Source organism: Eleginops maclovinus, chromosome 4, assembly GCF_036324505.1.
Source record: "Eleginops maclovinus isolate JMC-PN-2008 ecotype Puerto Natales chromosome 4, JC_Emac_rtc_rv5, whole genome shotgun sequence".
Classification (NCBI taxonomy): Eukaryota; Metazoa; Chordata; class Actinopteri; order Perciformes; family Eleginopidae; genus Eleginops; species Eleginops maclovinus.
Genome location: NC_086352.1, coordinates 3577272 through 3602652, shown reverse-complemented (window position 1 = coordinate 3602652; position 25381 = coordinate 3577272). Strand labels below are relative to the sequence as shown.

The window sequence follows — 25381 nt, the reverse complement described above, 5'->3', positions numbered from 1 at the left end:
CCATCAACACAAAACCATCAACACAAAACCATTAACACAAAACCATTAACACATAACCATCAACACAAAACCATTAACACAAAACCATCAACACAAAACCATCAACACAAAACCATCAACACATAACCATCAACACAAAACCATCAACACAAAACCATTAACACATAACCATCAACACATAACCATCAACACATAACCATCAACACATAACCATCAACACATAACCATCAACACAAAACCATCAACACAAAACCATCAACACATAACCATCAACACAAAACCATTAACACATAACCATTAACACATAACCATCAACACAAAACCATCAACACAAAACCATTAACACATAACCATCAACACAAAACCATCAACACAAAACCATTAACACATAACCATCAACACAAAACCATTAACACATAACCATCAACACATAACCATCAACACATAACCATCAACACATAACCATCAACACAAAACCATCAACACAAAACCATTAACACATAACCATCAACACAAAACCATCAACACAAAACCATTAACACATAACCATCAACACATAACCATCAACACATAACCATCAACACATAACCATCAACACAAAACCATCAACACAAAACCATTAACACATAACCATCAACACAAAACCATCAACACAAAACCATTAACACATAACCATCAACACATAACCATCAACACAAAACCATTAACACATAACCATCAACACATAACCATCAACACATAACCATTAACACATAACCATCAACACAAAACCATCAACACATAACCATCAACACATAACCATCAACACATAACCATCAACACAAAACCATTAACACATAACCATCAACACAAAACCATCAACACATAACCATCAACACATAACCATCAACACATAACCATCAACACAAAACCATCAACACATAACCATCAACACATAACCATCAACACATAACCATCAACACAAAACCATCAACACATAACCATCAACACATAACCATCAACACATAACCATCAACACATAACCATCAACACATAACCATCAACACAAAACCATCAACACATAACCATCAACACATAACCATCAACACATAACCATCAACACAAAACCATTAACACATAACCATCAACACAAAACCATCAACACATAACCATCAACACATAACCATCAACACATAACCATCAACACATAACCATCAACACATAACCATCAACACAAAACCATCAACACAAAACCATTAACACATAACCATCAACACAAAACCATCAACACAAAACCATTAACACATAACCATCAACACAAAACCATTAACACATAACCATCAACACATAACCATCAACACATAACCATCAACACATAACCATCAACACAAAACCATCAACACAAAACCATTAACACATAACCATCAACACATAACCATCAACACAAAACCATTAACACATAACCATCAACACATAACCATCAACACATAACCATCAACACATAACCATCAACACATAACCATCAACACATAACCATCAACACATAACCATCAACACATAACCATTAACACATAACCATCAACACAAAACCATCAACACAAAACCATTAACACATAACCATCAACACATAACCATCAACACATAACCATTAACACATAACCATCAACACAAAACCATCAACACAAAACCATTAACACATAACCATCAACACAAAACCATCAACACAAAACCATTAACACATAACCATCAACACAAAACCATTAACACATAACCATCAACACAAAACCATCAACACAAAACCATCAACACATAACCATTAACACAAAACCATCAACACATAACCATCAACACATAACCATCAACACATAACCATCAACACATAACCATCAACACATAACCATCAACACATAACCATCAACACATAACCATTAACACATAACCATCAACACAAAACCATCAACACATAACCATCAACACAAAACCATCAACACATAACCATCAACACAAAACCATCAACACATAACCATCAACACATAACCATCAACACATAACCATCAACACATAACCATTAACACATAACCATCAACACAAAACCATCAACACATAACCATCAACACAAAACCATCAACACATAACCATCAACACATAACCATCAACACAAAACCATTAACACAAAACCATTAACACATAACCATCAACACAAAACCATTAACACATAACCATCAACACATAACCATCAACACATAACCATCAACACAAAACCATTAACACAAAACCATTAACACATAACCATCAACACAAAACCATTAACACATAACCATCAACACATAACCATTAACACATAACCATCAACACATAACCATCAACACAAAACCATTAACACATAACCATCAACACATAACCATCAACACAAAACCATTAACACATAACCATCAACACATAACCATCAACACAAAACCATTAACACATAACCATCAACACAAAACCATCAACACATAACCATCAACACAAAACCATTAACACATAACCATTAACACATAACCATCAACACAAAACCATCAACACAAAACCATAACACATAACCATTAACACATAACCATCAACACAAAACCATCAACACATAACCATCAACACAAAACCATCAACACATAACCATCAACACATAACCATCAACACATAACCATCAACACAAAACCATCAACACATAACCATCAACACAAAACCATCAACACAAAACCATTAACACATAACCATTAACACAAAACCATAACACAAAACCATCAACACATAACCATCAACACAAAACCATTAACACATAACCATCAACACAAAACCATTAACACATAACCATTAACACATAACCATTAACACAAAACCATCAACACAAAACCATCAACACATAACCATTAACACAAAACCATTAACACAAAACCATCAACACATAACCATTAACACATAACCATTAACACAAAACCATTAACACAAAACCATTAACACATAACCATCAACACAAAACCATTAACACATAACCATTAACACATAACCATTAACACAAAACCATCAACACAAAACCATCAACACATAACCATCAACACAAAACCATCAACACATAACCATCAACACAAAACCATTAACACATAACCATGTGTGTACTACCCTAGGTACAAATACTGCAGTACTGCAGTATTTGTACCTGTGGATGTAGTACTCGCAGTACTGCAGTATTTGTACCTGTGGATGTAGTACTTGCAGTACTGCAGTATTTGTACCTGTGGATGTAGTACTTGCAGTACTGCAGTATTTGTACTTGTACCTGTGGATGTAGTACTCGCAGTACTGCAGTATCTGTACCTGTGGATGTAGTACTCGCAGTACTGCAGTATTTGTACTTTTACCTGTGGATGTAGTACTCGCAGTACTGCAGTATTTGTACCTGTGGATGTAGTACTCGCAGTACTGCAGTATTAGTACCTGTGGATGTAGTACTCGCAGTACTGCAGTATTAGTACCTGTGGATGTAGTACTCGCAGTACTGCAGTATTTGTACCTGTGGATGTAGTACTCGCAGTACTGCAGTATTTGTACCTGTGGATGTAGTACTTGCAGTACTGCAGTATTAGTACCTGTGGATGTAGTACTTGCAGTACTGCAGTATTAGTACCTGTGGATGTAGTACTTGCAGTACTGCAGTATTAGTACCTGTGGATGTAGTACTCGCAGTACTGCAGTATTTGTACCTGTGGATGTAGTACTCGCAGTACTGCAGTATTTGTACTTGTACCTGTGGATGTAGTACTCGCAGTACTGCAGTATTTGTACCTGTGGATGTAGTACTCGCAGTACTGCAGTATTTGTACCTGTGGATGTAGTACTCGCAGTACTGCAGTATTTGTACCTGTGGATGTAGTACTTGCAGTACTGCAGTATTTGTACCTGTGGATGTAGTACTCGCAGTACTGCAGTATTTGTACCTGTGGATGTAGTACTCGCAGTACTGCAGTATTTGTACCTGTGGATGTAGTACTCGCAGTACTGCAGTATTTGTACCTGTGGATGTAGTTCTGCTGGTGGATGGAGTGGATGGCCAGCACCATCTCAGCGAGGTAGAACTTGGACATGTCTTCGGGAAGTCGATCCTCAAACTTACTGAGCAGTGTCAGCAGGTCCCCCCCCACGTAGTAATCCATCACCAGGTACTGCAAATACACAGGTATGTTGTATAAATATTTGCAGTATTATGATAACCAGCAGTAAGTTCAAAGGCTGTATCACCATATGCACAGCAGCTCCTCCAACAATACACCAATACATATACACACTGCCCGGCCAAAAGACAGGTCCCCAGCCTGTGGGGGCAGGGCTATGATCTGGGGCTGCTGCAGCTGGTCTGCTCTAGGTTCAGCAACCCAAAGAATGAGGTCAGCTGACTCCCTGAATATCCTGAAGGACAGGTTATTCCATCCATGGATCTCTTCTCCCCTGATGGAGCCGGCATGTTCCAAGAGGACAATGCCAGGATCCATCGGGCTCAGACCTTGAGAGAGTGGTTCAGAGAGCATGAGACATCATTTCACACATGGATCGGCCCCCCCTCGACTTGAATACTATTAACTCGAGACTTGACTCGGACATTGCCTCTTTTACTTCTAATGACTTGACATGTCTCGAGTCAAAAACTACAGTTCCTGATCACGGACATCCTTCCCTGCAATGCCAACTTGCGAAGCCCCGAAAAAAAGGGCGAGAGCCGGCAGGCGAGCGCGAGCGATGCAATCACGTGGCGGAGTTTGGCCTTTTTGGATTGGATCAGGGACTTAACCAACGTGATCGGATTATCCCCGGCTTTCCCCTCGTTCATATTCATGATTCTCACCTACGGAAAATATGCTGTTGCACCGCGGAACGGAAGCCTAGTCGAGAGCTGTCCGTCCAGTCCGCATGTCTCTCTCTGTCACACACACACACACACACACACACACACACACACGCACTGCTTCCAGACATCCACTCAGCTCATATGCCTCACTGGTCGAGGCGCTTTACTAACTTTATGGTCACTTTGGTGCCTTCCGTGCTAATACAATTCAAACCCAATGTTCACTCTCCCTTCTTCTCTGAGATACTTTGAAGGTCTTAGGGCGCATGTGTATATCGTAAAAGATTTCAGTACAGAAACACTGAACATATTTCAATCTGTATAAAATGAGACTGCAGCTTAGACTGATGTGTTCAAATTATGATCCATAGTCTAATATTTGCAATATGAAGTGAAGAGTACATGATGACTTGTTCAGGATTTGAAAAAGATCGGGACTCGGACTTGGACTCAACTTGCCCTTCTCTGTCCTTACTTGGGACTTGACTTGGATTTGACTGCTAAGACTTGGGACTGACTTGTGACTTGCCAAACAGTGACTTGGTCCCACCTCTGGTTGAGACGTTGCAGAAGCTTGTGGAAACGATGCCACAGCGAATGTGTCCCGTAAAGCTGAAGGCGGTCCAACGTATTAGAGGGGGACCTTTTTTTTGGCCGGGCAGTGTACATATATATATATATATATCATACACTGCAGGAGAATATGGACACTGATGTGTACTGTATATGTTATACTAGTACACTAGTATGAGCAGTATTACTAGGAGTATGGGTAGTACTCACCAGGTAGTTGTCATCCTGGAAGGCGTAGTGCAGCGTAGTGATCCACTGACTGTCTCCTCTGACCAGGACATCCCGCTCCTCTCGAAAACACGCCGTCTGCACACATGTCAGAAGCAACACGCTAATGTTAGCATGTCAGAAGCAACACGCTAATGTTAGCATGTCAGAAGCAACATGCTAACAGACTCACCTCCGCTCTCTTCAGCATCTCCCACTTGTTGAGGATCTTCATGGCGTAAACTCTCTCGGTGTGCTTCATCTTCACCACGGCAACCTGAGACACACAGACGTTAACACACTTATTATTAAATAATACAAATGTTTGTTCTAGAAATGTAATCTGAGTCAAACCACTCTATATTATTATTCCTGTTATTTTCATAATAACTATACATTCCTCACAGACTGACAGCAAACTGAATCTGTGTAGGAAAAGGTTAGAAAACACAGCAGGTATGTGACACACACACACACACACACACACACACACACACACACACACACAGATTCACAGTGATCCACAGTGATCCATAGTGATCCACAGTGATCCATAGTGATTCGTAATGATTTGTAATGTTCACTTCTGAGGAACACAGGAGAGTCAGTCAGGGCTTCATCAGTGACGTCACTGCAGCACTGGTTTGTGGGTAATGCGGTTTATCCTGCGTGGTGTGTGAGGCGGCAGCAGAGATCATAATATAAGAACACACACAGGTGTGGCAGTGACTCACCTCTCTCAGGTATGTGGATGTGCGTGTTCTCACATTAAGCCCTGACTGACTCTCCTGTGTTCCTCAGAAGTGATCATTACGAATCAATATGGATCACTATGGATCACTATGAATCACTATGGATCACTATGAATCACTATGGATCACTATGGATTACTATGAATCACTATGGATCACTATGGATCACTATGAATCACTATGGATCACTATGGATCACTATGAATCATTACGAATCATTACGAATCAATATGGATCACTATGAATCACTATGGATCACTATGGATCACTATGGATCACTATGAATCACTATGGATCAATAAATCACTATGAATCACTATGGATCACTATGGATCACTATGAATCATTACGAATCAATATGGATCACTATGGATCACTATGAATCACTATGGATCACTAAATCACTATGAATCACTATGGATCACTATGGATCACTATGGATCACTATGAATCACTATGGATCACTATGGATCACTATGAATCACTATGAATCACTATGGATCACTATGGATCACTATGGATCACTATGGATCACTATGAATCACTATGGATCACTATGAATCACTATGGATCAATAAATCACTATGGATCACTATGGATCACTATGGATCACTATGAATCAATATGGATCAATATGGATCACTATGGATCACTATGAATCACTATGGATCACTATGAATCACTATAAATCACTATAAATCACTATGGATCACTATGGATCACTATGGATCACTATGAATCACTATAAATCACTATAAATCACTATAAATCACTATAAATCACTATGGATCACTATGGATCACTATGGATCACTATGAATCACTATAAATCACTATGGATCACTATGAATCAATATGGATCACTATGGATCACTATGGATCACTATGGATCACTATGAATCACTATGGATCACTATGGATCACTATAAATCACTATAAATCACTATAAATCACTATGGATCACTATGGATCACTATGGATCACTATGGATCACTATGAATCACTATGGATCACTATGGATCACTACGAATCACTACGGATCACTACGGATCACTACGGATCACTACGGATCACTACGAATCACTACGGATCACTACGGATCACTACGGATCACTACGAATCACTACGGATCACTACGGATCACTACGAATCACTACGGATCACTACGGATCACTATGAATCACTATGGATCACTATGGATCACTATGGATCACTATGGATCACTATGAATCACTATGGATCACTAAATCACTATGGATCACTATGGATCACTATGGATTACTAAATCACTATGAATCACTATGGATCACTATGGATCACTATGAATCACTATGGATCACTATGAATCACTATGGATCACTATGAATCACTATGGATCACTATGGATCACTATGAATCACTATGGATCACTAAATCACTATGAATCACTATGGATCACTATGGATCACTATGGATCACTATGGATTACTATGAATCACTATGAATCACTATGAATCACTATGGATCACTATGAATCACTATGGATCACTATGAATCACTATGGATCACTATGGATCACTATGAATCACTATGGATCACTAAATCACTATGAATCACTATGGATCACTATGAATCACTATGGATCACTATGGATCATTACAAATCAATATGGATCACTATGGATCACTATGAATCACTATGGATCATTACAAATCAATATGGATCACTGTGGATCACTATGAATCACTATGGATCACTATGGATCATTACAAATCAATATGGATCACTATGGATTACTAAATCACTATGAATCACTATGGATCATTACAAATCAATATGGATCACTATAGATCACTATGAATCACTATGAATCACTATGGATCACTATGGATCACTATGAATCACTATGAATCACTATGAATCACTATGGATCATTACAAATCAATATGGATCACTATAGATCACTATGAATCACTATGAATCACTATGGATCACTATGGATCACTATGAATCACTATGAATCACTATGGATCATTACAAATCAATATGGATCACTATGGATCACTATGAATCACTATGGATTACTAAATCACTATGGATCACTATGGATCACTATGAATCACTATGGATCACTATGAATCACTATGGATTACTAAATCACTATGGATCACTATGAATCACTATGGATCACTATGGATCACTATGGATCACTATGGATCACTATGAATCACTATGGATTACTAAATCACTATGGATCACTATGGATCACTATGAATCACTATGAATCACTATGGATCACTATGAATCACTATGGATCACTAAATCACTATGAATCACTATGGATCAATAAATCACTATGGATCACTATGGATCAATAAATCACTATGAATCACTATGGATCAATAAATCACTATGGATCACTATGGATCAATAAATCACTATGAATCACTATGAATCACTATGGATCACTATGAATCACTATGAATCACTATGGATCACTATGGATCACTATGAATCACTATGGATCACTAAATCACTATGAATCACTATGAATCACTATGGATCACTATGAATCACTATGGATCACTATGGATCACTATGAATCACTATGGATCACTATGGATCACTATGGATCACTATGGATCACTATGAATCACTATGGATTACTATGAATCACTATGGATCACTATGGATCACTATGAATCACTATGGATCACTATGAATCACTATGGATTACTAAATCACTATGGATCACTATGGATCACTACGAATCACTATGGATCACTATGAATCACTATGGATCACTATGAATCACTATGGATCACTATGGATCACTATGAATCACTATGAATCACTATGGATCACTATGGATCACTATGAATCACTATGGATCACTATGAATCACTATGAATCACTATGGATCACTATGAATCACTATGGATCACTATGGATCACTATGGATCACTATGGATTACTAAATCACTATGAATCACTATGGATCACTATGGATCACTATGGATCACTATGAATCACTATGGATCACTATGGATCACTATGGATTACTAAATCACTATGAATCACTATGGATCACTATGGATCACTATGAATCACTATGGATTACTAAATCACTACGGATCACTATGGATCACTATGGATCACTATGAATCACTATGGATCACTATGGATCACTATGAATCACTATGGATTACTAAATCACTATGGATCACTATGGATCACTATGGATCACTATGAATCACTATGGATCACTATGAATCACTATGAATCACTATGGATCACTATGGATCACTATGAATCACTATGGATCACTATGGATCACTATGGATCACTATGGATTACTAAATCACTATGGATCACTATGAATCACTATGGATCACTATGAATCACTATGGATCACTATGGATCACTATGGATCACTATGAATCACTATGGATCACTATGAATCACTATGGATTACTAAATCACTATGGATCACTATGAATCACTATGGATCACTATGAATCACTATGGATCACTATGGATCACTATGAATCACTATGGATCACTATGGATCACTATGGATCACTATGGATCACTATGAATCACTATGGATTACTATGAATCACTATGGATCACTATGGATCACTATGGATCACTATGAATCACTATGAATCACTACGAATCACTATGGATCACTATGAATCACTATGGATCACTATGAATCACTATGGATCACTATGAATCACTATGGATTACTAAATCACTATGGATCACTATGGATCACTACGAATCACTATGGATCACTATGAATCACTATGGATCACTATGAATCACTATGGATCACTATGGATCACTATGAATCACTATGAATCACTATGGATCACTATGAATCACTATGGATCACTATGAATCACTATGAATCACTATGGATCACTATGAATCACTATGGATCACTATGGATCACTATGGATTACTAAATCACTATGAATCACTATGGATCACTATGAATCACTATGGATCACTATGAATCACTATGGATCACTATGGATCACTATGGATCACTATGAATCACTATGGATCACTATGGATCACTATGGATTACTAAATCACTATGAATCACTATGGATCACTATGGATCACTATGAATCACTATGGATTACTAAATCACTACGGATCACTATGGATCACTATGGATCACTATGAATCACTATGGATCACTATGGATCACTATGAATCACTATGGATCACTATGGATCACTATGAATCACTATGGATTACTAAATCACTATGGATCACTATGGATCACTATGGATCACTATGAATCACTATGAATCACTATGAATCACTATGGATCACTATGAATCACTATGGATCACTATGGCTCACTATGGCTCACTGTGGATCACTATGGATCACTCTGGATCACTATGGATCACTATGAATCACTAAATCACTCTGAATCACTCTGAATCACTATGGATCACTATGAATCACTATGGATCACTATGGCTCACTGTGGATCACTGTGGATCACTCTGGATCACTGTGGATCACTATGGATCACTATGAATCACTATGGATCACTATGAATCACTATGAATCACTATGGATCACTATGGCTCACTGTGGATCACTGTGGATCACTGTGGATCACTATGGATCACTCTGAATCACTCTGAATCACTGTGGATCACTGTGGATCACTATGGATCACCTCCCTCTAACAACTGCAGATGTATTATTATGTTCTGTTTCAATAAAGTTTATTTAAAGAAGCCTGAGCTCCTGAGGGAGGCACAGAGGAAACAGACAGGAAGTGGACTGTTGTAAACAGGAAGTGCAGAGCCACATTTCACTGGAAACATTTCCTGTTCATTCTCCAACCCCTCCACCTCCTCCTCCACAGTGAACGTCTGTGGAGGAGGAGGTGGAGGGTTGGTGGGGGGGTCAGAGGTCAACAGGAAGTCTCACCTCTCCAAATGCTCCTCGTCCAATCACCTTCAGCATCTCAAAGTCATCTCGGTGCAGACGCAGGTCCTTCACCGTGGTGGTGAACGGCTTCACTGAGAGCACACAGCATACACATAGATAAACTGCCATACAAGCAACTGACTAATAATACACTCATACGACACAGATATGACATGTGTATACACACATATATATGACACAGGTCTGCCCTGAGATGTATGTCTGCTGCCGGGTCTGATTATAATATACGAATCGGATCTCGATAGTCCTCTGATTATGAATAATAATAAGAGCCAGGGGGCACTAGGACCCTACAGACTGTGCTGCTCATTTATCTGGGTCACACACACACACACACACACACACACACACACACACACACACACACACACACACACACACACACACACACACACACACACACACACACACACACACACACACACACACACACACACCTAACGGCGGTTCATATATCCACAGTGTGTTGGGGTTAGATGATCCCCACAGCGGCATATGAACCGTATATGTAATATGTAGAAATGAAGAAATGACTTTTATACCGTATATTTGTATATATACATATATATGTATATTTGTACATATACATATATATATACAAATACATGTACATGTATATTTGTACATATACATATATATATACAAATACATGTACATGTATATTCTCACCCCACTGCAGGAAGTCGCTGACGTGCTTCTCCCTCTTCAGGGGGCAGCTGCTGCACTCGGTGTAGAAGCAGAGCAGCAGGTCCAGCAGGGCCTCCACACTGAGGCAGCCCGCAGCCTTCTGCTGCAGCAGCAGGTCCTCCAGAACCTTCAGCCGGGCCGCCGCCGACATCCTGCAGCACAACCACACTTTACCACAAGTACTACCTGTACTGCAGTACCACAGGGTAAACATACTGTGGTACAAGTACTGCCTCTGCATGGACAATGGTACTTAGGTACCATGTAGCATAACGTTGAAATACTCAAGTAAAGTACAAGTACCTCAGATGTGTATTTAAGTACAGTACTTGAGTAAAAGTACTTAGTTACTTCCCATCTCTGTTTAATGCTCCTTTTGTACTTTTACTGCAATATATTTATTTTCCCATATTTACTGGGTACTTTATGAATTTAGATTTTGAAGCAAAACTTCTGATTATTTTTTAAGATTAAACCAGGTGTAAAGTCACTAGTACAAATACTTAAGTTCTATACTTCAGCACACATCAAAGGTACTTGTACTTTACTTGAATAGTTCAATGTTTTATCAGAATCAGAATCCCTGTGTCGCTCAGAGGGACATGTCCACAGTTGCAGTAAAGGCATCAAATATCCGAGATATAAATACACAAAGTACAGTAAGAGTACTTATAGAATAAAGTACAGCAGTACACATCCATCTGGACAAAGTACAGTAAGAGTACTTCTGGGTGTATAAAGCAGTGTGATAGAGCCAGGTGACAGCAGTGACAGTACAGGTACTGCAGAGCGGTCTGACGATCAGAAAGAGACAGAAATATAATCATTACAAAGTAGAACACACACACACACACACACACACACACACACACACACACACACACACACACACACACACACACACACACACACACACACACACACACACACACACACACACACACACACACAGCTTCTACTTTTACTCAAGTACCAGATCTACCAGAGTACTTGTCTCACCTCTGGCATACATGGAAATACTCGAAGTAGCTCCGATGTGTACCGAAGTGCAGTAGTCAACCAAATGTACTAATTTTCTCTCCTGACCGCTGACATAGCCCGAAGGAACCGGGAGGAACCGTCATTACCTCAGTTAGCAGCTCGTTAGCTCCGGGGTTTCGGTGGTCCGGGAGTCCCGGTGTCGGTGACGCTCCTCCGGTCAGGGAGCCGCTGCGGCCCCGTGTCTGTAATCCGGTCTCTGGGTCAGAGCGGGGCGGGGCTTCAGCGCGGGAACATGTCTCTCTTCACCGGGAGGAACCGTCTGTACCCGTCAGTACCGGGATCACCGGGATCAGGAGGGTTTCTGGAGGAATATGGCTGATCTGGGAGGTGCAGACACACAAACACACTTCCGGTCACACTGACTTTCAAAATAAAAGACCCAACAACGAGAGGGAGGAGGGGCTCCGTTCATTCCTCTTTTTATCTTACCTCATGTGAGGTAACACACATTCAAAATGAACGGTTTCATATTTCAGATTAAATATCTGTTTCACAATTACTTTTGATTGCATTTTTTCATAATGTTTTTGATAATGTGTCAATATTGTTTTAATTTCGAAAATCAACCCGGCTCTCTTTATGAAAATTAAATTAACTGTAATACTAAAATCTGCGTCCATAATATCACCTTTGAAGTAAATACATATGTTATGATATATATCAAGTATATATAACAGAGTTTTGTTCGTCTCGTTCATTCCTATGAAGCTACTCACATGAAGCCAGAACTGAGATTAGAGATTGAGAAAGTACCAGGATGTGGGCTCAGAGCATGCGCAGTGGAGTTTCCCTTTAGCCCCGCCTCTATGTCAGTCTGATGAATGGAGAGTAAATACCTCTGGATTCAGATTTTAGAGACTTTTATAAACGTTTACACCTTAAAGATTTAAATAAGGACTTACAAAGAGTTCATACTGGGGAGTGATACAACGGAAGTGATGCTCCTCCGTCTTTTCAAAATACTCCCTCGTTGGGGAGACGGCGAAAACCGCCGCTCTCCACCTGCTGTCCTGTAAGCAGCGGATCATAGTGTGAATGCGTGTTTATAGAAGTGTAGACGAACAAACGTGCACTCATGGTCGCGCTACAGAAACGAGAGGAAAAAGGGATGTTTAGTGGAGTCGAAGCCATGATTTACTTACTGTAACAATAGTAATTGTGTCCACACGGACCTGTTTGAGTGTGACACCTGAGTGAGAGTGGAACGTGAGATGCACGTAGGTCATGCTGAATGTAGACTCGCTTGAGAGTGAATTAATAAACCAGTTGCCCTGTTGGGCTATTATATAGTTATTCTGTAGTCCCTTTATATGTATAGGAGCAGAATAATACATGGTGGCAGCGGTCACGGACTTGACCAGGTTGTCTAGTGTCTACTTCAAGTTAGAGCGTTATCAGCTTCGCGGGAAGAACGCTAGTTGAGAAGTTAGCTAGAGATTAGCATACCACCACCCAGAATGGAAGGACTGAAACCTCCCCAACAGTTATGCATGGACTCAGGAAATCTCTCGAAGTCATGGAAGACCTGGAGGGAAGAGTTTATGCTGTATGCGGATTTAACCGTGGACGACGACGAAAAGAAAACGGTGAAACTTTTCAGTTATCTCATTGGAGAGAGTGGGAGAGAGCTGTTGGACACACTAATGGGTGAGACCGCGAAGGCAGATTGGAAAATGAAGGACGTTCTTGATAAAATGGAGGCGTACTGCAATCCGAGTGTCAACGAGACTGTGGAACGTTATCGTTTTTTCTCGAGAAACCAAGGCTCGAGTGAACCTATAGACTGTTATGTCACGGACCTGAGAGTGTTTGCAAAGACGTGCAACTTTGGGACTTTACGAGACTCACTCATTCGGGATCGGATCGTGTGTGGAATCAACAACGTCAGCATGAGGGAGCGGTTGCTCCGCGAGAAGACCATGACGCTCGACACATGCATTCAATTGTGTAGAGCCGCGGAATTGTCGCGGGGAGAACGTTAAAACCATCTCCGGACCTAAAGTGGAGGAGGTGCATGCAATACAAAGACCAGGACACTTCAAACACCAAGCAGATAAAGTGGACTGTACATTTTGTGGCAAATCACATGAGAGAAGCAAGCAGAAATGCCCAGCATACGGTAAGACATGCAAAAAGTGTGGCAAAGAGAATCATTTTGCAGCTAAATGTAAAGCAAGTCAGCAACCAAGAGAATGGGAACAGAGAAAAAAAACAAGTGCACAATGTAGCAGAACAGGAGAGTGATGAGTTTGACGAAATTCTCTGTGTAACTGAAGAAAAGATAGAGACAGTGAGTTCAGTAGACTCTGATAAACGACACAACACGCAGCTTTTTGCTGGAATGCTTTTGGGGAAAAAGACTGTGAACTTCCAAATAGACTGTGGTGCCACTTGTAATATAATTCCAATCGATCTGCTGGATTCGAATACAAAAATTGAAGACACAAAGAGTGTACTAGTGATGTACAACAAGAGCAAGCTTAAGCCACTGGGAAGATGCAAACTGAAGCTGAGAAATCCCAGAAACCAAAAGCTGTATCAGTTGGAGTTCCAGGTGGTGGATGAAGGAGGGCCAGTGCCACTGCTTGGCAAGAGGGCCAGTGAGGGCATGCAGCTGATTAAAGTGTACTATGAAAATATTATGGCAATTGACAGCATAGTTACAGCAGTGCCAGAAGTGAAGACTACAAGGGGCCAATGGACAATGGAGCAGATACAAGCAGAGTATGCTGACGTGTTCAAGGGTGATGGCTGCCTTGAAGGAGATTATAAGCTGGAGATAGATGACACAGTGAAACCTGTGCAGCTGCCAAAGAGGCGGGTGCCAGTTGCCATGATGAAACCACTGAAGGCCGAACTTCAAGACCTACAGCGCAGAGGAATCATCACCCCTGTAGAATGCAGCACAGACTGGATTAACGGAATGGTGGTTGTCCAAAAACAGAATGGGAAGCCACGGATATGTATCGATCCAAGACCCTTGAACAAAGCACTGAAGCGTAGCCACTTCCCATTGCAGACGATTGAGGACATTCTCCCCGATCTGGCTAAAGCTAAAGTGTTTACAGTTTGTGATGTTAAAAGTGGTTTCTGGCATGTGAAATTAGATGAAGAGTCAAGCTTTCTGACTACATTTGCTACACCATTTGGACGATACCGATGGCTGAGGCTTCCAATGGGGGTCAGCCCTGCACCAGAGGTCTTTCAGCGCAAGCTCACACAGGTATTGGATGATCTGCCGGGTCTGTACATCATTGCTGACGATGTGCTGATCACAGGACAAGGTGAGACACAGGAAATGGCACAGCGAGACCACGATGAGAAATTGAGACTGTTTCTGAATAGATGCAGTCAAAAGAACATTAAACTGAATGCAGACAAGTTCAAGCTGAGAGAAAAGGAGACTACTTACATAGGACATCTCCTGACAGCGAATGGTCTAAGGATACATCCGGAAAAAGTACGTGCCATTGACCAAATGCCAAAACCAACAGATGTGAAAGCAGTTCAGAGGCTCTTGGGTATGGTGAACTACCTGGCTAAGTTCTGTCCTCATCTCTCTGACCACTGTCAGCCACTCAGGCAGCTGACACACAAAGACTGTGAATGGAATTGGACAGAGGAGCATGACAAGGCGTTTCTCAAAATAAAAGAGACTATTTCAAGCACACCGGTACTGAAGTACTACAGCCCAGAGGAGGAATTGACTGTGCAGTGTGATGCCTCAGACACAGGTTTGGGCGCAGCACTGATTCAGAGGGGTAAGCCCATAGCATTTGCAAGCAGAGCACTCACACAGACAGAGAAGGGCTATGCCCAAATAGAGAAGGAATTCTTAGCAATGATTTTCAGTTTGGAGAAATTCCATCAGTACACATATGGACGCAAGGTTACTGTACAAAGTGACCACAAACCTTTAGAGAACATAGTGAGAAAGCCACTATTGAGTGCACCAAAAAGACTACAAAGAATGATGATGCGTATTCAAAAGTATGATGTTGATGTTGTGTACTTACCAGGAAAAGATATGGTGTTAGCAGACACCTTGAGCCGAGCGTACCTTCCTGAGTGTTCATCCTTTGGCTCAGTGGAAGCTGAAATAGAGACTGTTAATATGTTGCAGCATGTACCCATCTCGGCTGACAGCCTCAGTTCAATCCGCTCAGTAACGACACAGGATTTGACTCTGCAGAAACTCATTGAAACCATGCAACAGGGATGGCCAAATGACAAATCGAAGACACCAAGCGAAATCAGATCATACTTTTCATTCCAGGATGAACTGAGTCACCAAGATGGAATAGTGTTTCGGGGCGAACGTGTTGTCATACCTGATGCGCTAAGAAGAGAGATCACGTGCCGTCTACACTCCTCTCATCTGGGGATAGAAGGATGCCTACGAAGAGCCAGAGAGTGCATATACTGGCCAGGCATGAATGACCAGATCAAGACCTATGTAGCCAAGTGTGACATTTGCAGGTCAGTGGACTATAAGCAACAAAAAGAAACACTGATCTCACATGAAATGCCAAACAGACCATGGGCTAAAGTAGGCACAGATTTGTTTTCTTTTGACAACAAGGACTATCTCATCACTGTAGATTACTATTCAAATTTCTGGGAAATAGATTATCTCTCAGACACAAAATCTACAACTGTGATAAGGAAACTGAAAGCCCATTTTGCCAGACAAGGCACCCCTGATGTTGTCATCTCAGACAACGGACCACAATACTCATCACAAGAATTCCAAAGATTCAGCGAACGGTGGGAATTCCTGCATAAGACTTCGTCACCTGGATACGCCCAGAGCAATGGCAAAGCGGAATCAGCCGTCAAAACAGCCAAGAGACTTTTGAACAAAGCTAAAATGGCTGGACAGGATCCTTACCTTGCTCTTTTGGATCACAGGAACACACCATCACAAGGCCTGGACACCAGTCCAGCACAAAGACTTCTCAGTCGCCGCACCAGAACACTACTGCCTACAAAAGCAAGCCTTCTGCAGCCAAAGGTCGAACAGGTGCAGCAAGGACTAAGAAGTAACCAACTACGTCAGTCTGCCTACTACAACAGATCAGCCAGAGATCTGGACTCATTGAAACCAGGGGACTGTGTGCGAATACAGCCATTTGGACCTCATACTCTCTGGAGACTAGGCAAAGTTCTGAGGGCTGTGGATGCGAGATCCTACGAAGTCCAGCTGCAGTCTGGTGGTGTTCTGCGGAGGAATCGCAAACACCTCAGGCGTGCTCACGGACAGACCCTTACTGAGTGTATAGACTTAGAGACTGTTGTTGTTCCTCCACAGACTGTTCCTGAACCACACACAGCCGCAGACATGGCTGACACAGACTCACCTGGGGACGAGGTCCTGCCTGTGACCACAAGGGCTGGTCGCACAGTGGTGAAGCCACAACGTTACAAAGACTTTGTGAACTAATAGTTGTGGACCACTCATGGACTAAAGAAAAAAGTTAAGAAAAGCACCACATGTTTTAGTAATGTGTGTAGTCATAGGTTTAGACTGAAATAGAAAATCCAGTGAAACAGACACTGTGTAACTGAGAAAGAAAAAAAAAAGGAAAATGTTGATCTGTGTTTTGATCTCATCAAATGTGAGTGTGTTAACAAGGAATATCACTCCGGTTAAGAGGAGTAGTTTTTCATGAGTAATTCATTAGTTCTGTCATGCAGGGATCATTTGTATTGTGTGCATTTTTGACAGTTAATTAAGAAAGAAAAAAGAGAAAGGATGTAACAATAGTAATTGTGTCCACACGGACCTGTTTGAGTGTGACACCTGAGTGAGAGTGGAACGTGAGATGCACGTAGGTCATGCTGAATGTAGACTCGCTTGAGAGTGAATTAATAAACCAGTTGCCCTGTTGGGCTATTATATAGTTATTCTGTAGTCCCTTTATATGTATAGGAGCAGAATAATACACTTACTACCGAAAGGGAGCAGGAAATGTTTGGTCGCTGTGTGTGTGTGTGTGTGTGTGTGTGTGTGTGTGTGTGTGTGTGTGTGTGTGTGTGTGTGTGTCGCTCACTGTCAGTCACTCCGTGATCCACTCCGCCACATTTATTTAGCTTAAATATAATGATCCTCTGACTTGCATACATATTTTCCCAATGTAAGCCAATGGGGAGAAGTATTTCTGGGCCAAAATGACGTCACAGAAGCTGCAGTACCACCGTTTGGCCACGGGTAGGTTTCACCGGGGGCGCACTTCCGGGGAGGTTGAATGATTCACATTTAAAAACATCTGAAAATATTCATTAGTTTTAAAGTTATAAATAAAATAAAGAATAAATAAATAAGGAACAAAAACAAGATGAATAAAGATAAATAAAGAACTCATTTATTAGAAAATCAATTTAGGTGGAAAAAAAATAATGGAAGGACATTTATTAAAATAAATGAATAAAAAACTAAACATGTAAAAAAAATGTAGAAAAAGAACATTTTCTCAACAATAAAGAATAACCTGTTTTATTGTTTTATAGAATTTGACAGTGAGAGTACAGTTATCATAATCTTTCAATATTGTTTATACTTCATAACACAATGTACATGCTTTTACTTTGAAGGATGAAATCCCTCTCCCGGAAATGACTCGCCTGTCTCCCTGACGAACACGGAAGCCCCGCCCTCGTACACAGGAAACGCTCTGGATACATGACGTCAAGCCGTGATTGACAGAGGGGTTGGTACAGACCACCGATTCTGACGTCATCACAGCATGTTTTCTGATGTTTAGATTTCAGAATAAATACAAATAAATATTTAATAATTTGTTTTAATGAATACATATTTATTCAATATTTCATTTATTAAAATGTAATAAATACATACTTATGAAATATGTATTCATTTACTCTTTTATTCATTTACTCTATACCATATATAAGGTGTTTATATATAAAATATCTATACTATACAGTATATATACTGTATATATACTGTATATACAGTATATATACAGTATATATACTGTATATATACAGTATATATACTGTATATACTGTATATACAGTATACATACTGTATATATACAGTATATATACATACTGTATATATACATACTGTATATATACATACTGTATATATACTGTATATATACAGTATATATACAGTATATATACAGTATATATACTGTATATATACTGTATATATACAGTGTATATATACAGTATAGTATATATACTGTATATATACTGTATATATACAGTATATATACTGTATATATACACTGTATATATACAGTATATATACTGTATATATACAGTATATATACTGTATATATACAGTATATATACATACTGTATATATACATACTGTATATATACATACTGTATATATACAGTATATATACAGTATATATACAGTATATATACTGTATACATACTGTATATATACAGTATATATACAGTATATATACAGTATATATACAGTATATATACTGTATATATACTGTATATATACTGTATATATACAGTATACATACAGTATATATACAGTGTGCACCATCACATGTAACAGCTGTGTATAATACATATATACACACCTGTTACATGTGATGGTGCTGCTGGGGGGGAGGAAGGGGGGGGTATTACAAGGCTGATTAGCTGTAAGCAGATTAGCAGCGCAAGCTAGCAGACGCTTCAAACTCTGCAGCAAAACCTGTGCCGAGAGACACTGCAGTGGACGTGTCCATTTCCTGTCCCCAGGTAAAGTCTGTCTTTATTTCCTGTACACAGGTAATAAACTATCAGAACTATGAACCCCGGACCCTGAACCCTGGACCCTGGGCCCTCTCAGACTCATGTGGACTGGATGGGAGGCCTGTTCCTCCTGAGTCAATCGAGGAACTTCCAAAAATGGGCAACAGGATGTGAAACCTGATTGAAGGACACAAAGAAACCTCATCATGGAGCGGGGAAGACCTGTTCACCTCCAGAGAGAGGCATTGTGAAGGCACCCCCTGTCTAGGGTGGAACTGCGCCTTAAAGCACTCTATTGTCAGCAATGTTTTCGGCGGCCAGGACGTGATCCACACAGGAAGTGGATCTCACATGGCAGTCGGGAAGCGGACCTTCACCAAGGCAGAGCGGGAGAAGCTGGCTGAGGTCCTCTGGCTGCTCAATTGGGTCTCCGTCCTGATGGGGGCCATCCTTTTCGGACTCGGCCTGTTCTTAAAAGTGGAGATTCAGAAGTGGCAGGAAGTGATGTCGGGGCCGGGGATCCTCTATGTGCCGAACATGCTGATCAGCACCGGACTGGCGGCTTGCTGCATCAACTTCCTGGGGGGAAAGATTTGCCTGGACTGCGCCGACAGCAACAGGTTCCTGCGCTGGAAGCTGGTCCTGATGCCCTACGTGGTCTGCACATTCTGTTTCACCACCTGCGTCCTGGGCGGGGCGCTCATGTGCTACGGCATACGCAGCCATCTGGAGGACTCGCTGTTGCTGGGCCTGCAGAACGCCATGCGATTTTACAAGGACACGGACACGCCGGGCCGCTGCTACTTGAAGAAGACCGTGGACATGCTTCAGATCCAGTTTCAGTGCTGTGGGAATGCTGGGTACCGGGACTGGTTCCAGGTCCAGTGGATCAGCAACCGCTACCTAGACATGACCAGCAGCAGTGTGGTGGAGTAAGTCTCCTATAGTTTTCACTAGAACCTGGTCCTTCTTTTGGAGCCACATCATGCGAGGCTTGCAGCAAGGCCTACAGTTTGGGATCCAGCTCCTTAATTTAATGTTGGCTAACAAAGCCAAAAGGGGGACCTCCTGGTTAGTCTTCGGGTTGAGATGGACCTCCCTTTTGGAGAAGGATCAGTTGAGTTCAGATTGCAGTACAGGCCTCTGTAGGGCAGGCCTCTGTAGGGCAGGCCTCTGTAGTGCAGGTCTCTGTAGTGCAGGTCTCTGTAGTGCAGGTCTCTGTAGTGCAGGCCTCTGTAGTGCAGGTCTCTGTAGTGCAGGCCTCTGTAGGGCATGCCTCTGTAGGGCAGGTCTCTGTAGTGCAGGTCTCTGTAGTGCAGGTCTCTGTAGGGCAGATCTCTGTAGGGCAGGTCTCTGTAGTGCAGGCCTCTGTAGGGCAGATCTCTGTAGGGCAGGCCTCTGTAGGGCAGGCCTCTGTAGTGCAGGTCTCTGTAGGGCAGATCTCTGTAGGGCAGGCCTCTGTAGGGCAGGCCTCTGTAGTGCAGGTCTCTGTAGTGCAGGTCTCTGTAGGGCAGGTCTCTGTAGGGCAGGCCTCTGTAGGGCAGGCCTCTGTAGGGCAGATCTCTGTAGTGCAGGTCTCTGTAGTGCAGGTCTCTGTAGGGCAGGTCTCTGTAGGGCAGGTCTCTGTAGTACAGGCCTCTGTAGGGCAGGTCTCTGTAGTGCAGGTCTCTGTAGTGCAGGTCTCTGTAGGGCAGGTCTCTGTAGGGCAGGTCTCTGTAGTGCAGGTCTCTGTAGGGCAGGTCTCTGTAGTGCAGCCCTCTGTAGGGCAGGTCTCTGTAGTGCAGGCCTCTGTAGTACAGGTCTCTGTAGTACAGGTTTCTGTAGTGCAGGCCTCTGTAGGGCAGGTCTCTGTAGTACAGGTCTCTGTAGTACAGGTCTCTGTAGTACAGGTCTCTGTAGTGCAGGCCTCTGTAGTGCAGGTCTCTGTAGTGCAGGCCTCTGTAGTACAGGTCTCTGTAGGGCAGGTCTCTGTAGGCAGGTCTCTGTAGTGCAGCCCTCTGTAGGGCAGGTCTCTGTAGTACAGGTCTCTGTAGTGCAGGCCTCTGTAGGGCAGGTCTCTGTAGTACAGGTCTCTGTAGTACAGGCCTCTGTAGGGCAGGTCTCTGTAGGGCAGGTCTCTGTAGTACAGGTCTCTATAGTGCAGGCCTCTGTAGTCAGAGACCTTAAACAGACCTTAAACACATCACAGATTCTAAGACTTTGTGTTTTTCTCTTCATCTCTTCTTTTAATAATCTGTAATTTTCAATTAACTCAAACCACTGTGCGTCGTGCAGCCGCCTCAGGAGTAACATTGGGGGGCAGTTCCTGCAGGACAGCGTCCCGTTCAGCTGCTGCAGTCCTGCATCTCCGCGGCCCTGCATCCAGACACAGCTCCGGGACGCTTCCAAACACTTCAACTACGGGCAGCGCAGCCAGCAGCTGAACCAGTGGGGGGTGGGCTGCCGGCTGGCGCTTATGGACCACTACACCGGCATCCTGCAGACCATTGGCTTCACCGTAATGCTGATCTGGCTGTTTGAGGTACAATCCCACCCTACCATTTCTCACCTAAGACTTTTCATTTCTACTTTTACTGAAGTACTTCGTCCCCCTCTGGGTACTGCAATACTATAACTGCAGACTGTTTACTGAGAGGATGGTCTCGCTTTAATGCAGGGGTGTCCAAACTTTTTTCACCGAGGGCCACATACAGAAAAATATCAGAGAGCTGGGCCACTTATAGAGGTGAATATCGAAGTTTAGAGGTAATATATGAAGTTTAGTTTGTGGGCCAAAATGGCCTGCGGGCCGTACTTTGGACACCCCTGCTTTAATGTATGAACCATGACTCAGCACAAATACACTAACCATGACTCAGCACTAATACACTAACCATGACTCAGCACTAATGCCATTAACCATGACTCGGCACTAATGCAGTAACCATGACTCGGCACTAATTCATTACACATGACTCAGTACCAACTCACTAACCATGACTCAGCACTAATACATTAACCATGATTCAGCACTAATGCATTAACCATGACTCAGCACTAATGCAGTAACCATGACTATGCACTAATGCAGTAACCATGACTCGGCACTAATGCAGTAACCATGACTCGGCACTAATTCATTACACATGACTCAGTACCAACTCACTAACCATGACTCGGCACTAATGCAGTAACCATGACTCGGCACTAATGCATTAAACATGACTCGGCACTAATGCAGTTACCATGACTGACTCGGCACTAATGCAGTAACCATGACTCAGCACAAATGCAGTAACCATGACTCGGCACTAATGCAGTAACCATGACTCGGCACTAATGCAGTAACCATGACTCGGCACTAATGCATTAAACAACACTTTTCTTCTTTGTTTTAAAGATATACTCTAGATGTTTATTTATGGACTTAAGAAGCCAACAGGAAGTGTATGCCCCCCCGCCCCCGTAAGTGGTCCTGCTCCAGTAAACAGGATTCGGTTGCCCCCCCACTGTTAGTAATCCTGCTCGAGTAAACAGAATGTGGTTCACCCCCACTGTAAGAGCTCCTGCTCCAGTAAACAGGATGTGGTTTCCCCCTCAGCTGCTGGTCCTGACGGGGGTCAGGTACCTGCAGACGGCGATGGAGGACGTTCTGCGTCTCGGGGATCCGGACTTGGACTCGTCTGGCTGGATCCTGGAGAGTAGCTTCACTGTCAGCGTCATCAAGAACCTGGGGAAGTGTTACAATGGAGACCAGGACCCCAACATCAACACTCCCCCAACCGCCACCCAAAATGAAGTGCCCTCCCAGCACCAGATCCCTGCTAGCACCTGACGCACCTCAGGTTTAAGGCCTACGTTGACCCTGACACACAGCCAGTTTAAACACTCCAGAGATGCTGTGTGGATCCTGACAAACAGCGGGTTTAAACACTCCTGAGATGCTGCATTGAACCTGAATGCACCACAGGTTTAAAGGCTGCGCTGACCCTGAATGCAATGCAGCCTTCAGACACGGAAACGATGATTTAAGAAGACTCAGGTTGTTGTTAGCATGTTAGCTCCCACAGGGATATGAGATATAAGGAGATGGTTGACCTCATGTATGAGGGTTAGCAAACAACATCTGTAGCATTAGCACAATGACTGCAGCGTTACGGAAAATAAACGGTTTGACTTTATCAAGATTGTGTGTCTGAGTTACTGCTTCCTGTTTTTTACTATCAGTGTTGGTTTGATGTTTTAATGCATTAGCACCAGCTTCACTCTGCCAGGAAACACAAAAACTGTTTTGTTCCCACTGGACTCCTTTGTTTACTTCTGGAACATAGTGACATCACTATGGAACACTCGCGCTCCTATTGGCTAGCGTCCCAACATATTGTACGTGATAGACTAATGGTGCGTTCACACCGGACACATGCGAATAGTCGCATCGCTCTTATCGCTCAAGTTTCACCGCGGCTGTCAGTTGTGTACCCGTGCCATTCAATACTACGGTACTAACTACATCCACATGAACGTATCTTACCCTGATTGTACCACACGTTTAATAATAATGCCGCACTAACCACTCGCTGATACCGGTTTGT

At 42.0% G+C, this 25381-nt stretch overlaps 3 protein-coding genes across 16 annotated transcripts in view; 1 reads left to right on the top strand and 2 right to left on the bottom strand.

The window, feature by feature from the left end:
• cdc42bpb (CDC42 binding protein kinase beta (DMPK-like)) overlaps positions 1–13432 on the bottom strand; it is a 46136-nt gene extending 32704 nt beyond the window's left edge. For 5 of the 12 annotated variants that reach the window (XR_010165630.1, XR_010165631.1, XM_063881554.1 and 2 more), the window contains exons 1-6: positions 13169–13431; positions 12024–12193; positions 11334–11425; positions 5829–5912; positions 5639–5734; positions 4027–4175 (exon numbers count right to left, since the gene is read on the bottom strand). Coding sequence is in view for 10 of the 12 variants with exons in the window: in XM_063881554.1 (XP_063737624.1) it covers positions 4027–4175; positions 5639–5734; positions 5829–5912; positions 11334–11425; positions 12024–12192 (590 nt within the window). In the remaining 2 variants the exon portion in view is untranslated. Of the gene's footprint in view, positions 1–4026; positions 4176–5638; positions 5735–5828; positions 5913–11333; positions 11426–12023; positions 12194–13168 lie in introns of those variants that run through there. The other 7 variants (XM_063881557.1, XM_063881559.1, XM_063881558.1 and 4 more) reach the window with 3 other exon arrangements.
• Positions 13433–19176: 5744 nt separating this feature from the next.
• Positions 19177–24952, top strand: LOC134863211 (photoreceptor outer segment membrane glycoprotein 2-like). 3 transcript variants are annotated; one of them, XM_063881586.1, is made up of 5 exons: positions 19177–19293; positions 19677–19796; positions 20847–21742; positions 23085–23331; positions 24391–24952. In XM_063881586.1, exons 3-5 carry the CDS (start codon positions 21162–21164, stop codon positions 24622–24624), a joined length of 1062 nt encoding a protein of 353 aa, XP_063737656.1. In that variant the 5' UTR covers positions 19177–19293; positions 19677–19796; positions 20847–21161; the 3' UTR covers positions 24625–24952. The 3 variants fall into 3 exon arrangements, with proteins under 3 accessions (XP_063737656.1, XP_063737657.1, XP_063737655.1); XM_063881587.1 differs by lacking the exon at positions 19177–19293 and having other exon boundaries at positions 19450–19792; XM_063881585.1 differs by lacking the exon at positions 19177–19293 and having other exon boundaries at positions 19450–19796.
• LOC134862635 (histidine-rich glycoprotein-like) lies at positions 19426–23027 on the bottom strand. The gene is made up of 3 exons (XM_063880643.1): positions 22983–23027; positions 20654–22927; positions 19426–19835 (listed from the first exon to the last, which is right to left on the bottom strand). Exons 1-2 carry the CDS (start codon positions 23025–23027, stop codon positions 21854–21856), a joined length of 1119 nt encoding a protein of 372 aa, XP_063736713.1. The 3' UTR covers positions 19426–19835; positions 20654–21853.
• Positions 24953–25381: the final 429 nt, after the last annotated feature.

Bases quoted from the DNA above. Each gene is read 5' to 3' on its own strand.
- LOC134863211 (XM_063881586.1), top strand. From the start codon at position 21,162: ATGGCAGTCGGGAAGCGGACCTTCACCAAGGCAGAGCGGGAGAAGCTG. The intron at 21,743-23,084 runs GTAAGTCTCCTA...TGCGTCGTGCAG, and splicing joins ACCAGCAGCAGTGTGGTGGA to CCGCCTCAGGAGTAACATTG. The intron at 23,332-24,390 runs GTACAATCCCAC...TTTCCCCCTCAG, and splicing joins TGCTGATCTGGCTGTTTGAG to CTGCTGGTCCTGACGGGGGT.
- LOC134862635 (XM_063880643.1), bottom strand. From the start codon at position 23,027: ATGAAGAGAAAAACACAAAGTCTTAGAATCTGTGATGTGTTTAAG. The intron at 22,928-22,982 runs GTCTGTTTAAGG...CCTGTACTACAG, and splicing joins GAATCTGTGATGTGTTTAAG to AGACCTGCCCTACAGAGACC.